The sequence below is a fragment of the Candoia aspera genome, chromosome 2 (assembly GCF_035149785.1).
Source record: "Candoia aspera isolate rCanAsp1 chromosome 2, rCanAsp1.hap2, whole genome shotgun sequence".
Classification (NCBI taxonomy): domain Eukaryota; kingdom Metazoa; phylum Chordata; class Lepidosauria; order Squamata; family Boidae; genus Candoia; species Candoia aspera.
This window is the reverse complement of record NC_086154.1, coordinates 53,930,090-53,944,570: the sequence shown is the minus strand read 5'-3', so window position 1 is coordinate 53,944,570 and position 14,481 is coordinate 53,930,090. Positions and strand designations below refer to the sequence as shown.

The following is a 14,481-nucleotide window of genomic DNA, read 5'->3' as shown; positions in this document are numbered from 1 at the left end:
GACCAAATCATAGCTTTATTAAATGGCCTTTATATTTGCTGTTATCTTCTTTCTAATGCTAAAATACAGTTCCTACCATCCATATTTATTTCCAATTCCAATTCCAAGGTTTTCTTTCATCAAAATAGTACAGTGTAATGAAAACCAAAACAAAACTAAAGGTAACAAAGTCTAAGATATATTCTCAAGCCAAGGATTTATATATTTACAACTTGACTACTTGAATTTCTCTAGTAAATCCCCAAAGATGTGCGCTACCACAGTAAAAGGCCTTCCCATTCCATGACCTTACAGATCACTTGGCTATGAAAGCCAACTGAAATAGATTAAAATGTAAAGGAGAAGTGAGGAACACGTAGGATTTTCTTTCTCCATTTGCCACAGCACACCACTGAAATTTTAGTGAGCTTTCAGCTGTAAGTTCAGGAAGTTGGTTATAGGAAGTGTGTGTTTATGTGCTGCATAAAGTTGAGATTCGTCTTTTCATTTTGTATCCCTGCTAGCATTCTTTGCCAGAATGTTTGACTGATTCTTATAGGTATATGCAACAGGGCTTGAAAAGCAGCTGACTTTCAGATTCTAATAATCTAAATATAGGATTGAGATACTTGAGAACTTAGACATCTACCATCCTTAGGCAACAAGCCCTGCAATTATGCTCCGCATATTGCTTCAAGAGAGGAAAAAATAGATGAGGACTGAGCAGGTGGAGAACAATAAATCTTTCTTGACCTTGCTGTTTCATTTCTCCTCCCCAGGGCAGCCGACCAGTTCTGCACGAAGCACAGTGTGTGTTTATTGTATTCCCAATGTGATCTGTGCTACAGGGGTAGCCAGTGTAAACAACTCATAAGGATAAGGAATTATGCAAATGAATATATAAATAAAAATCTGTCTATCAGTTGATCAATCTATGTATCCATGCATTCTGATACTGTGAAACAATGCATAACACATCCAGTTTATTGCAACTTTGAATCTGGAAGATTCAGACAGAGGAAGAAATAATTTGTGTATTATATTAACTTTAGGAGAGCAAGTCCAGCAGAATAAGATGAAAGCACAAGTAGATGTTAGTGTGATACAACACAATGCTTTAACACGTGCATGACGTTGAATTAGAGCTTATTTAGCAATAAGGGCTTCTGTTGTAAACTGTTAATTTCCACATTTTATAGAGAATTTTTAATGCAACCAACCAACCACATACATTCTTGCCAAATCTCTTTATCTCCATAATCTCTTGCATGTTTGTACATTTCTCTCTAAAGAAATAATTTTCTCTGAATGATTTTCTTTTATACTCTCCATGTGACAACTAACAGCACGATTTCCATTAAGAAAAATAGGAGGAGTTCACAACATGGACAACTTTAGACTATGATTCAGTCTTGGCACTGTACCAAAACCTGAATACATTGAAGTACTGTAATTTCCAGTGGACCGTATTCTGGAAGGAAGGAAGGAAGGAAGGAAGGGAGGGAGGGAGGGAGGTGGGGAGGGAGGTGGGCAGGGAGGCAGGCAGGCTTTCAAGATCATCCTAGCCAAAGAGGAAACACTTTCTTAAGCTCTGACGTTTAAAGGATTTGCTCTGCAGTAGCTTACTGTATTTCCAAGGGATCAAAAATTGGAATAAACTGCCCCCACATGATTACAATCTCCCCTCCTACACGTAATTACCGTTTTTTTGTTCCAGTATAGAAATTCATTGCAAACCTAGCCCAGAGAGGCGCTGCATACTTCAGGCACATCAGACGAAGTCAGTTAAAGCTGCATTCAAGCTGTATAATAAAAACACCTGTGCTATGAAAGATACGATGCCACGGCTTTAAGTGTTTTAGCTCTGTGTGGAACATCTGCTGCACATAAAATGCTTAATTTGTTGCTGTCTCTCTGCCTTCAGAACACTACATTTTCCTCTGCTCAGCTAGCAACTAAGTCCTTACCAAGCTGTAGAGGTCAATCTCCAGGTTCACAGAGCCAATCAAGTTACTTTTAATGTTTTAATACATATTTTTCATGACAATAATTTATCCCATACTGGCAGCTTAAGTAAACCTTTCAGTCTTTACGACTGGATATGTGTATTTGCTTAGTCTTGCATTGCCTGCCTTTGTGAAAGCAAGTATGTGAAAGGCAAGTATGCTTGGATATCAAAATATACAAATGAGATTTTATACATGTGTCTGTTCACACTTCTAAAATAAAGATCTATTTATAATCTATTGCGAACCCCTTTGGCACAGCAACCTAGTTGCCTTGCATTTCCAACTGAATATGTAAGCTGAAGGAATGCGCAAAACGTTCCATACAAAAATTGCTCTGCACATTGAACAGCTGGTTTCACATTGTCCGTGCCTGAGATGAAACATGCATGTTCCCAGGGTTTTCTTCCAGATGGGGATCAAATTGGAGTTGGTCTGGCAAAAGTTGCTGAGGCTAAGGGTAAGAGTGGGGTAGAAGCCAAGGATCTCAGCGGTAGCTGAGAAGAGGTAAGGAAAGGAAAGCATTGGCAAGATTTGGGGGCAAATGAGACAATGGGGTATGTTGCGTTGGAGTCTACTCATCTTGTAAAACACACTCTGGGATTCCCCTAGCATCATGCGCCTAAAACAGAGGTGGGGCTTCAATCACACTTTTTTGATACCCCTCCCCCAGATCCCTTGCCCTTTAGGTTTTATTTTTCTGAAACCTGGACCAACCAACACAACCTGTTACTTCTGCCAAACTGCAGTCAATTCAAAATACGATGGCTTAGCTGGGTTTGAAACAAAATGTATTTTCTATTTTGTCCACAACCCCTGTAGGATTTGACATTCAAGCAAATGTGCATCAGGAGTCTTTGTCCAGTTAACATGACTTTGGTTCTGTTGTGCCATTTCACATTTACATGATAAAGTTGATGCCGAAAATAGTTTAGACCGGCACGTTTCACACTTCTTCAGCACATTCATATAGAATCAATTCTTGATTACATTCTAAATGGCATCCGATTCAGTGAAGGGTGAAAGACCTTTTTAAAAAAATATATATAACACTCACAATTTTTACAGAGGCATAAGATGAGCCGGTGCCCCTATCTTAATTTGTCAGTTTGAAATTTATGGTACGAAATCCATGAACTTGAACAAGAAGAAAAAATTGAAAGAAATTGGCAGGGCAGGGCCAATGGCATTTTGTGAAAGTTGAAATTCAGGAAAGAGGAGGTTCCTATGTGGTGTATTCAACCTTCCAAAAGTATACACTAGAACTTATGCTAGCCTCTGAAACTGCATATTAGCACACATTTTAATAAAGAGTTGCTCTTGAGGGTTTTGGGAAAAAAACAATTTTATTATTCAAAACGATATAACAAAATATCTATCTACACTGAATGCATATATGAATGTCTTAAATGTGTCTTTTAAAAAACACGTAATTGATACAGAACCGACTGACTCTAGCTTTCATTCAGATGTGAAGTTTTGCATCTTCTAGCAATAAAGTTTTAATCCCTTTTCCCCGCAGTTTTCCCAATCAAACCATCCCAGAGCTTAATGATGCAGTCCTTAAATTCATACCGTTGGAAGAACTATTCATCTGCTGCAGAACAGCACGCACTCCCATCCTATACTATCCCATTTCTGTCTCACATTCGGCATTGAAACTGCACTGGCCACCTAGTGACACAGGGAAATCTGACTTTACAAATACTTCTGAATTTCTCAGTTCCTTTAATGCTAAATCAGGATGGCTTTTTAGATCATCCAGGTGTAATGAGGACCAGAGACTTTACAAACTAATTCTATTCTTTCTGGACAAATAAAGATCTTGAGACCATGGCAAGGTATTTATGTTACAGTGCTCCCCATCTGGTTCAACCCTCATTTGCTATGTGAAGAATGCTATGAGTAATTAAAAAGTATGAATGGGGTTATTTGTTGTGTATCATTTGTATCCACTGGTCAATCATTCAAGGTTGGGGACAGGGCAGGGAGCTTATTTTTCTCTGAGAACAGCACAACCAGTCGCTAAACAGCACTGAGTTTTCCCAAGAAAATGGGAAAGATTTTGAATGATTCAGAATCTGGAATAATGGACAACATGGCAGACTGTGAGCTGATTAAGAAAATCAACTTCATTGGTATGGTTATATCAATGGACATACTTGAAATAAGTAATGTCCAAAGATTCTGTGTGTATGAGAAATTCTTTTCTATTTTTTAACAGAGCTCTGCTCTTCATAGGGTTGTTATTAGATCCAGCCCTTTCACAGAATGCTGCATGTCTTTCATTAACTTCCGCTTCTTTGGAAGTCCCAGCTCTTACCAGAAACAGAGACCCTAACCAAGTTACAACAGCAGTCAGGTTAGATGTTGACCAACAAGCAAATCTACAAAACCACCACCTTCTCATCAACGTTTTAGTTTTAAAAATCTTTTAAATAGAATAGTACCGAAGGAATGTTTTTAATTTACTTATATTTTAAATAAATATGCAAAAAAAACCCCAAAACGAAACAGGATTGTGTTAGTCCATTCAAGAAGTTTTGTTAAAAAATACAAGACTCCGTTTAGGGGAAACAGCAGTTCTAGCTAGTGCTGCTCATCATATGGATTCCCTATTTCCGATTGTGTATCCTATGTTTTCTTCTATCCCCTTCACTGCCTTCCTTGGAGGGGTCAAATACAGGCTTTTTCCTTCCTAGTGTACTTTTCCATTAAACATTTAAATTGCCTTACATAGCATGAGGAACAGAAAACTTTTATTAGCGTACAATTTCCATATTGGCTTTACACAGACTCTGCCCCTTAAAATTGGTAACTGATTCACACAAGAGGGAGTTACTTTGTAGTAAGGGATACTATTCCTCTATCTAGCTCAGTCATGACTATTCAGATTAGTAGCAGCTCTTCAGGTTTAGCGCAGCAGCCTTTTCCAAAGTTAACTTTTGGGGTCACCAACAACTAAATTAACCCACCCCACTTTAAGCATAAGCATGCACTGTCATGCTCCCAGATCAAATGTTCCCAGAACATCTGATCAGACTGGCATGCATGAATGAAGTCAATACATGTTGAGACTTGCGAGTTGCTAGAAGTGGGAGGGGGCAAGCCAGGAGTGTGAAAGCATCTTGTTTGGGCTATCTCTGGCATCCAAGGTCAAGCTGCTGGGCCGTTGGAGACATCTGCACAGGACTGGACGAACTGGCACAAGAAGGGGGGCTGCGTACCAAAGAAGGGGGAGGCGTTGAATTCATTGGGCTGTTTCTTAGAGAAAGTGCGGAAACTTCCATTCGCAACTTTTTCACTGTACTGCATACTACACTCCATTAAAGTGATTTCTACTTTTATCACGTATGAATTGAATTTAATGGTAAGTTGAGTGGGCAGTCATCACACACACATTCATGTGTCAAGACTGGTTCTACTGCTATCATCTGCCATTGTTAATTCCATTTGACTGAGATCAGTGGCTTATTCCATACCACATAATTTTTAAAGATTGTTCAAGGAAGTTCTGAGGGGCCATAGCCACTACATTGTTCAGTGTGCAATATCCATCCATCCTGCCACAATGGTCACCAGGGCTTCTTAAATGACATTAAAAAACTTCAGTAGAGAAATTGCTCAGTATGTATCTCATTTTCATGAACTCTTCCATAAAGGTATTTGGCATTAACAATTCCTTATAATTAGCCCTTGGCCCATATGATAATCCTGGACATTTGTAGTTTAAAAACTTTCATCAAGAGCCCACCATTTTCATGATTCCAATTATTAATCGGGAATTAGTTTTTTTAACCGAGGAAAACAGAATATTAAAATGTTGAGAACCTCTAGATCTGTGTCAAAGTCTATACCATATACACACAGACATGCCTGTTTTCATTGTCAAATTATTTCTAAAATATTCCTCATTTCTGTGATTGTGGCTTACTATTTCTTTTATTACATCAATTTAAACTTGAACTGTGCTGTGGAGTGGGTTGGGGAAAATTACACCTTGGGTCTGCAAGTCTTCTTCTAACTCAGTTCTCAACATTCCTGATTACCAGCTACACTGGCTGAAGCCAATAGCTGAAAGAGAAAACTGCAGTTCTTGAGAGAACATCCTTTTTATTTCCCTAGCGCCATTTCACTATGCTCCCATTACTTTTTCTTTTGGGAGAAGCCACAGCACATATAGCAAACCCTTCCCATCTCTCTGTAGGCACGCATACAGCAAGTAAAAGGTCTGTCTTAGTAACAGGCATTCAGTTCCTAGAGGGGTGTTTCCGTATGTACGGTATCTGAGCAGCCAAACTAGGAGATGAGTTCAACAATACTCTCTTCCTCATGTTTTCTAAGAATGTCTCCACTACTGGAAGTAAGGTTTTATCCTCCACATAATTTATACCATTTCCCTTTTTATTAGTCAACTTCCATAGCTAATCCCATGCAATGATTTAACTATAAAATCACACTTCATATGCAGAAGCTTTCATAAGCAAGGAGGAGAATGGGGCACAGAGAATAAATATCCCCGCCCCACCCCAAATCACTACATATTCTCACTTTGAGGAGTTGTGTTTAGGATCAATTTCATAATTCAAATCCTTCTTTTAATAAAGTGACAGTTGCATGTCTTTCCCTTTTTCCTCTCACCCACCCTTCTTGTGCCTTTGAGTCAGTCTCACCTCCTGGTGACTAAATGGACTAGTCTCTGCAGTTTTCCTGGCAACATTTTTTGGAAGTGTTTTGCCCTTGCCTTCTTCCAAGGGCTAAGAGGGAGAGAGTGACCCAAAGTTGGCTTCAATGCCTAAGGCAGGACTAGCACTTGGTTTTCATTGCCCCTAGTCCAAGCCTTAAATTTTAGAAAACCAATTTAGCAGTTTGCCTTTATGATCCAGTAGCTGAAGTTCATTGCTTTGGATATTGAGGAAGAAAAGCAACCTTAAACACTGATGGAAAATATTGTTCCTTGATTTTATCCATTGTTAGTTAGGTATTACTGAGCCTGGTTGGACTACCTGGAGACTGTACAGTCTGACATTAAAAGCATTTTGTGAATTGGCAGCAAGGCAGAACTCTTTCATTATATATCTAAATAACCCCCTATTATTAATCCCAGCAACTCAACAATAACCTGACCTTGTTTTGAAATATGACCTACTCACCAATATTTGGCTGTGAATTACACTGATGTCAACTGTGCCTTGAAAACACATGTCTGACCTTTCTCAAAGTTACTTGATACGTAGCTCTACACAGTAGGAGTGCCATAAGCAAAAGAATTCAGCGCAGTGCTATTTAGTGTTTCTTAAGCTGTACGACGAGACCATTACAAGTTCTTGGTGAAGTGAATGGTGCAAGAATAGGAGGAGTCCTACAAAACTCTTACCCCAAATGTGATTAGAAAAAACACCTCAAGAATATAAGGCCTTGGAAAGAGAGACATTTTGAAGATGATACATGTACAACACATGCAAAACAAGCTGACTGTGAAAAAGTCAGAAAAATGCTAACAAGCGTGGGGGAAACCACTCCAGATAGTCTTCAAGGAAGCAGAAAAAGAAGATTTAATCTGTTATCTTCTCTGTAAAGCTGTCTGTAAATAAATAGCACAACAAAGTTTCTCCATACACTTTGTCTTCCAAGAAAAGGTGATGCAAAAAACAGAACTAGAAGAACCTTTAGTCACCAGAGGATCAGGTTTTTCAAAGCTTTAGCTTCACAGATGTCATGATGTTCTTAGCCATCCCTTTGACATTTTGTACATCTTCTTCATGCTGTAGATCAATGACTTTTTCATCCCTTTAAATTAAAAAAATATTATGTAAATAACGGATGGAAAATTTTAATGGGCTAGAATTCAACCCCTTACATTCATAAACTTAGCCATGTCAACCTATCAGCTGCTGAGATGTTAACATTGGACACTGCAGCATAAATTCATGAGAGAATTTATTGTGATAATTGTTTGCAGAAGTTGCACAGAGGTCATGAAACACTTTTCCCCATTAAAAACTGCTAGGTCTCTTCTCTTTTACTATTCATATACAAATTAACAGATTTTTATTCAAGTTGGTATTCACTAAGTTGCTTTCTTGCTTTAACTGCTATTACAAATTATTATAAATGATTATAATTGGTTTTATGACAACTTTACATTGTTTATGTTACCAGCATTCGTACATATTAACTTAAGCTTCTTTGATAGAAAAACAAAGTAGAATAATTTTATGTGACACTAAAAATGTGTTGCTTTCCTTTTCCATGAATACCCTTGATTCCTGCTCTCTGTTAATACCAATTTAGAAACTGGAGAGCTGAAGAGTATCTTTAGTCAATTTTCCAGGTACTTCTCCATACTGCATCGTTTGGTGAAGCAGCCTACAATTTCATGGTTAACTCTCTAGCCTATTTGGCAATACTCATTGGTACATTAATCTATTAAAATAGTCCCCAATACATTTCTGAAAAGTTTAGTTTCTCAATCTTACCCTGTTGTCCCCTGTAAATTCAGACTCCATAGAAAGAGAAGGCAATCTTCAAGGTTTTAGGCAGCCTTTTTGTGTTATCATGTAATTAAATAGCATACTGTACAGGACGTACAGAATTGCTGAACTACTTCCTTCTAGTTTTGCCTATTGTCACTTCCTAAACTTCCTGGTATCCTCACACCTTTCACTGTAAATGAAACCATTCCCCCATCCTTTGAGAGTATGTCTACATCTGATACAGCAGTCTGATTTCTATTTTTCACTTCCATATAACCTGACAAACAGCTGCTGCTTCATTTTTATTATGTGCCATCAATACTTGCTAAATGCATATATTACACTCACTCAAAATGAAGCAGAGCAGTATTTATTAAAATGGCTGTCAAGCATAGGCTCTAAGCACTATGGAAAACAGATTCTATTCATACTCCAAGAGGGCTAGCCCTATGGACAAGAATAAGTTTTGACCCTTACATACAACGTGACTTATTTGAATTTCTCTTCACTCTTGCCCATATCCTCCATTTTAATTTGAACAGCCAATGTTCTAAGCACATCTGGGGTCTACAAAATATTTCAGTCTTTGACCATCTGGAGATCTCTTTATTAAGGGAATAAAAACTTTTTTCTCTGGCTTTTCCATCAGAAGCTTCACTCTTTCTTCCCCTACCCATCTTGATGTTTACAGGAGGGAGAAATCAAGATTTGCTGAGAAAGCAACAACAAAAAAATAAAATTGAGAAATAGAACAAATTGGAAATAACCTCCTCCTACAAAAACTGCATATGTTCAGGGGACAATGTTGAGGAAAGGCAAAAAACTGAGGTGGGAGAATGGAATGGAACACTCTGAAAGAAGACATAACTTCTTCTGGTCCTTCTGGACCAGCTTCAGGAGTTGGGGGTGGGCGGCACAGTACTGTGCTGGTTCTCCTCCTTCCTCCGGGGTCGGTTCCAGTCGGTGTTGATAGTGGGGGAGAGGTCCAGCCCACGTCCCCTACTTTGTGGGGTGGCTCGGGGCTCAGTTCTCTCCCCTCTCCTATTTAACATCTACATGAAACCGTTGGGGGAGGTGATCCAACAGTTTGGGGTACGATACCATCGATATGCTGATGATACTCAGCTTTATATCTCTACCCCAGACCGCCCGAGTGATGCCATGGATGTCCTGACCCAGTGCCTGGAGGCTGTAAGGGCCTGGATGGGGTGCAATGGGCTTCGACTCAACCCAAGCAAGACTGAGTGGCTTTGGGTTGGCGGGCCTCCCAGTGGTAAGGTTTTTCCATCTTTGGTCCCGGATGGGGTTGCACTGCTCCAGACAGACCCGGTGTGCAATCTGGGGGTCCTCGTTGACTCACAGCTCCTGCTTGAAGAGCAGGTGGCAGCCGTGGCTAGGAGGGCATTTGCATACCTACAGGTTGTGCACCAGCTGCACCCATTCCTAGACTGAGAGGCTTTGCTCACAGTCACTCATGCCCTCATGCCCTCCCATCTGGACTATTGTAGTGGGCTCTACATGGGACTGCCCTTGAAGAGCATTTGGAAGCTTCACCTGTTGCAGAATGCAGCTGCACAGATAGTAAATGGTGTCAGATACTCGACACATGTAACACCATTGTTACGTGAGCTGCACTGGTTGCTGGTGTGCTTCCGGGTGCAATTCAAGGTGCTGGTTGTCACTTTTAAAGCCCTTCATGGCTTGGGACCGGGTTACCTAAGGGACCGTCTTCTCCCAGTTGTTTCTACCCGTCCAATTTGATCTAGCAGGTTGGGTATGCTACAGGTCCCATCAGTCAGGGAGTGTCGGTTGGTGGGAACCAGAAGGCGTGCCTTCTTTTCCGTAGCGCCTGCCCTCTGGAACGTTCTCCCTCCAGAAATTAGGATGTCCCCAACCCTGTTGGCCTTTCGTAAGGCTGTGAAGACCTGGCTTTGTGCCCACGCCTGGAGCCTCAAGCGTGTGGATGGTCCCACCTCTTGGATGTATTAACACCCATACATTGCCTACTTGGCAGCCATGTATATTTGTTTTGTATTTATTTTATATTTTAATTGTTTTAACTGTAATTGTTGTAACTGTTTTATAGTTTTATTGTTGTAAGCCACCCAGAGTCACTTGCTGACATGGGTGGCTACAGAAATCAAACAAACAAACTGGGTGGTTGATACCGTGAACAGGCGCATTATTTCATTACAGACCCTGTTGTAGTGTGTTACTAGTTCCAAGCTAGTCAATTTTCTTGGCTATGAATATCAGTATATATGTTGTACTAAAGATGGATTTAGAAATGTGAATTATAGACAAACAACAATACATGCACAAAACTGCAGACAAAATCAGTGTTACTGTACTTATGTGGCACAAGAGTCTGGAATCCCAAGATAGCCTAACATAGCTTATACAGCTTCAGGTTTCTGATTTTGATTGCATTCTAAAAATGTGGTAGAGAGTCTTCCTGTGTGTGTTTTCTCAAAAATCATTATCTGCCCAAGGACAGATGAGCCATGCTGAGACTACACAACTTCTCCAGGTGTCTTATCTCCCCACCCACCCAGGTGGGGCATACATTACAGATTTAGCTGTTGAAAGAACGCTTAGATTTTGCAGTGTTTGGAATCCTCTGGCCTACATGCTGTTGGATACCATTGTTGTTTTAGAACTAACCCTGCCTGTTCAACCACTATATTTGTAAGTAAATATTATAAACTCTTCAGGAATTCCCTCAAGAAAATGGAGCCCATTAGAGGCACCTTTTAGAAAGTTTAAAATAAACCTTCTTCTCAATTAATGAGGTTCAGCAAGATTGCAGGTCGCTTTTTCCCTGAAGTTGATGCAGCTGCTGTTGTGCATTTGGTCAGTGCAAAATATATTTTATGGAAGGTCTCCATTTCAGGTAGGACTCAAGGCCAACCAGCATCGCCTCACACAAAGACACCCTTTGTTCTATACACTAATGGGCTGTATAGCTGATCATGGGGCTTGGCCACCAGGCAAGCTTTTAATATCTGGAGAATATAAAAAATTATTTTGGAACTTCTAGTGCTCAGAGAAACATACAAAACAACATATTTTATCCAATGCTTTATATGCATGTTATGTAATTTAAATGGTATTATGCTGAAATTCGTCATGACAGTTCAGCTAGTTCCCTTCTTTTCCTACAATTCATAGCACTTCTTCATCTGAGCTTTTATTTAGGGAAACAGAACATCCAACCTCAGAAAAAACAACTCCGTCTCTCAAAACAGAACAAGGACACCAGATACTTGACATCCTCAACACCTTTGGGTGGACACTTTTGAATTACCTTTGCGCAATCTCTTTCATAAAGTAGGAGAGGTCACAGACCAGATGTTTATTTTATTTATTATTTATTAAATTTATAAGGCTGCCCAACCCACACACGGTGACTCCGGGTGGCTTACAAAGTTAAGATATACAACAAGATATACAGTAAGAGTGACACCGAGCAAAAGAAAGGGAATGCAAACTAGACAAGATTGTTCCTGATCTTGTCCTGAACATAGCACCAGTATCAGGGAGGTGATGCTTCCCATATACATACATACATACATACATGTGTGTGTGTATATTTTTACACATGCAAATACGATCACCTACTTCTCCTCCTTCTAACCCCCGTCCCCACACTCATACTCAAGAGTCCACAGGACTGCATGCTTTTCGCAGAAAGCTATACCTGACACAAGATCATTACTGCAAGTATATGAAAGCTTATTTTATTTCACATAAGGTTGCCAAATGCACCATATTTTTAAAGACACAAACCATGCAGCTCTCTTTGTGAAGCATCTAAACAGAAAGCATTTCAAAGCTTTATATGCCATAAGTCCAAGAAGAAAAATAAATCAGTGGATGGTGCTACTTCTAATAGAAACCAGACCAAAAGTCTTGCCACAGATTTTAGAAAACATACAGGCTCTTTTCTCGAAGAGCTAAATAGGGCCTCCAAAAGTAAACAAAAATATAGGGCTCAAGCTAGTTTAAAACCACATGGGCTGTGCAAGATGAAGGGAAATCCTGTTAGATGGTTGAAGGCCTTTGTTGTATTCTATGCCAGTGTTTGGAAGCAGAACCTGCCAGCCACATAATGACTACCATCTACAGTCTAACTGCATACCAGATGGTCTGTATGAACTTAGCAAGGGCTATTTTACCTGTACTTCCACAGGTGCTGACGCAAGTGTTACAGATACAGGTATTCGACTGAAAGAGGTTGCCAGCGCAGCAACATCTAACATTCACAACATAGCAGGATCTAGTTACCAACCACGTTCAGAATCCTGCTGAGACGATGGTAGTGGGTGAGAATAGAGAGGCAAAAGGCAAGTTACCTAACGTAACGTCTGGCCTGAAGATTCTGCCTCAAGCCTGCTGCTATTAAAATCCGAATACAGTCGGTGTGGGAAAGAGGAAAAGGGGTGTAGGAGATGGGTGGATAATGTAGAACGATAAATAATAGTCATGCAGGTCTGTGCTAGTTCAAAGCCTCATTAGAAGAATTATAGCTGTAACAAGAGAAGGATGGTTAAGTGGTTAAACCGGTATCTCTGTACACAGCAAAATATATGAAAAACACCCACACAACAGCCAAACTTAATTGGGGTTATATCTTAAAACATCTGCTGCACTGCTACAATCAATGCACTGATGCAGAGAGGCTATCCAACTTAACAGTAAATCAGAATGAGTTAACAATCCAGAGTCAAGTTATACAGGGATTCCTACCAATTAAAGAGTTTTGACCAGAGGGCTAATGCTCCATTATGCAGGTACTAGCAACTGGCTGAAGTGGCAGACATAGAAGGTATTATCTCAACTGGGATCAGTTCATCACAGAAAGCACCGCAGACTATTAGAAACTTGACAAAGAAGGCTTCATAATATTCATAACCCAGGAAGGCAATGCAACAAGACAGCACAGCACCTTCGCTTTTTTATATGCTTCCTTTCTTTTTTATTGGCATAACAATTAAGGGTGACAGTAAAGCACATGGAAAAACTAATTCCTAAATGCACAGGCGCAGTGAGGAAAGAAATATATTTTATCCCAACAAAAATATAACACTGAAAACATGCAGGCCCTTGACATTAAGTGTCCCTTTCAAAGCAGGGCTGTATCTCTAACACTTCCAGAAAAGGCAATGCCACGTCTTGCTTCCTCAGTCTCCTCACCCTCCCAGTAATATGTAGCCTGGTTTACCTCTTGACCTATGGCCATTATATTGTTAACTTTCTTACCCTTGCTTCCGATCAGTTACTGCTAGTGACAGGGGAATAGGTCAATATTATGATGTTGAATTAAACTGTGCTACACATTACAGAGGGGATGGGAGGAATGCAACACAGAACTGTGTTTTTGGCAGCAGACCCCATTCTCCTTATGGGAAGCTCTAACTTCACATTCCATGGAAAAAGCTACAGCTGGGAAAGGATTGCAATTTTGTGATAGAAAATATTATTTGTATGCAGGAGGTCTCAAATTCAGCCTCTGCAAAGGGTTGGAAAAGATTCCAGTCTCAGTAGACAACAGCTTTCCTTAAGCCTAGATTTTAAGACATAGTTCTGCAAAAAAAAATTTTTTTTAATTTTGTCCAAATCACACTTTACAGTGGCAGGAACACATGTCACACTGATAGCAATATGTAGTTTTACTATCACAAACACTACTTCTACTGCTTTAATAAACATAGCTCCCATCATAAAGTGTAAATTAGGCTCAGTTTTCCAGTTTTAGTAGTGTTCTATCTAGAGGCGGTTTGAAAAAGCCACATCAAGAAGCAACATAGAATAGCAAAAAATAAAGCAAACTAAAGTAACTGCAATTAAAGCTGTGATTTTTAAGTGTTCTTTAATACTTGCTGAAGTGCTTTCAAGAACTACAGTTTATTAGATCACACAGTGCCTAGCTTAGCAAGTCACAAACTCATACACCCTATCATCTTAACCAGTAAACGCAGAATTATTTTTCACTAGCTCAACGGCACACAGCAGCTTTG

The 14,481-nt window shown here is 39.7% G+C and overlaps 1 protein-coding gene across 2 annotated transcripts in view; it reads right to left on the bottom strand.

Moving 5' to 3' along the window:
* Positions 1–6,123: 6,123 nt before the first annotated feature.
* The window catches only part of TAMM41 (TAM41 mitochondrial translocator assembly and maintenance homolog), a 30,048-nt gene continuing 21,690 nt past the window's right edge, over positions 6,124–14,481 (bottom strand). For both annotated transcript variants that reach the window (XM_063291842.1, XM_063291843.1), the window contains one exon: positions 6,124–7,775. In XM_063291842.1, coding sequence (XP_063147912.1) covers positions 7,702–7,775 — 74 coding nt within the window. In that variant the 3' untranslated portion in view covers positions 6,124–7,701. The remainder of the gene's footprint in view (positions 7,776–14,481) is intronic.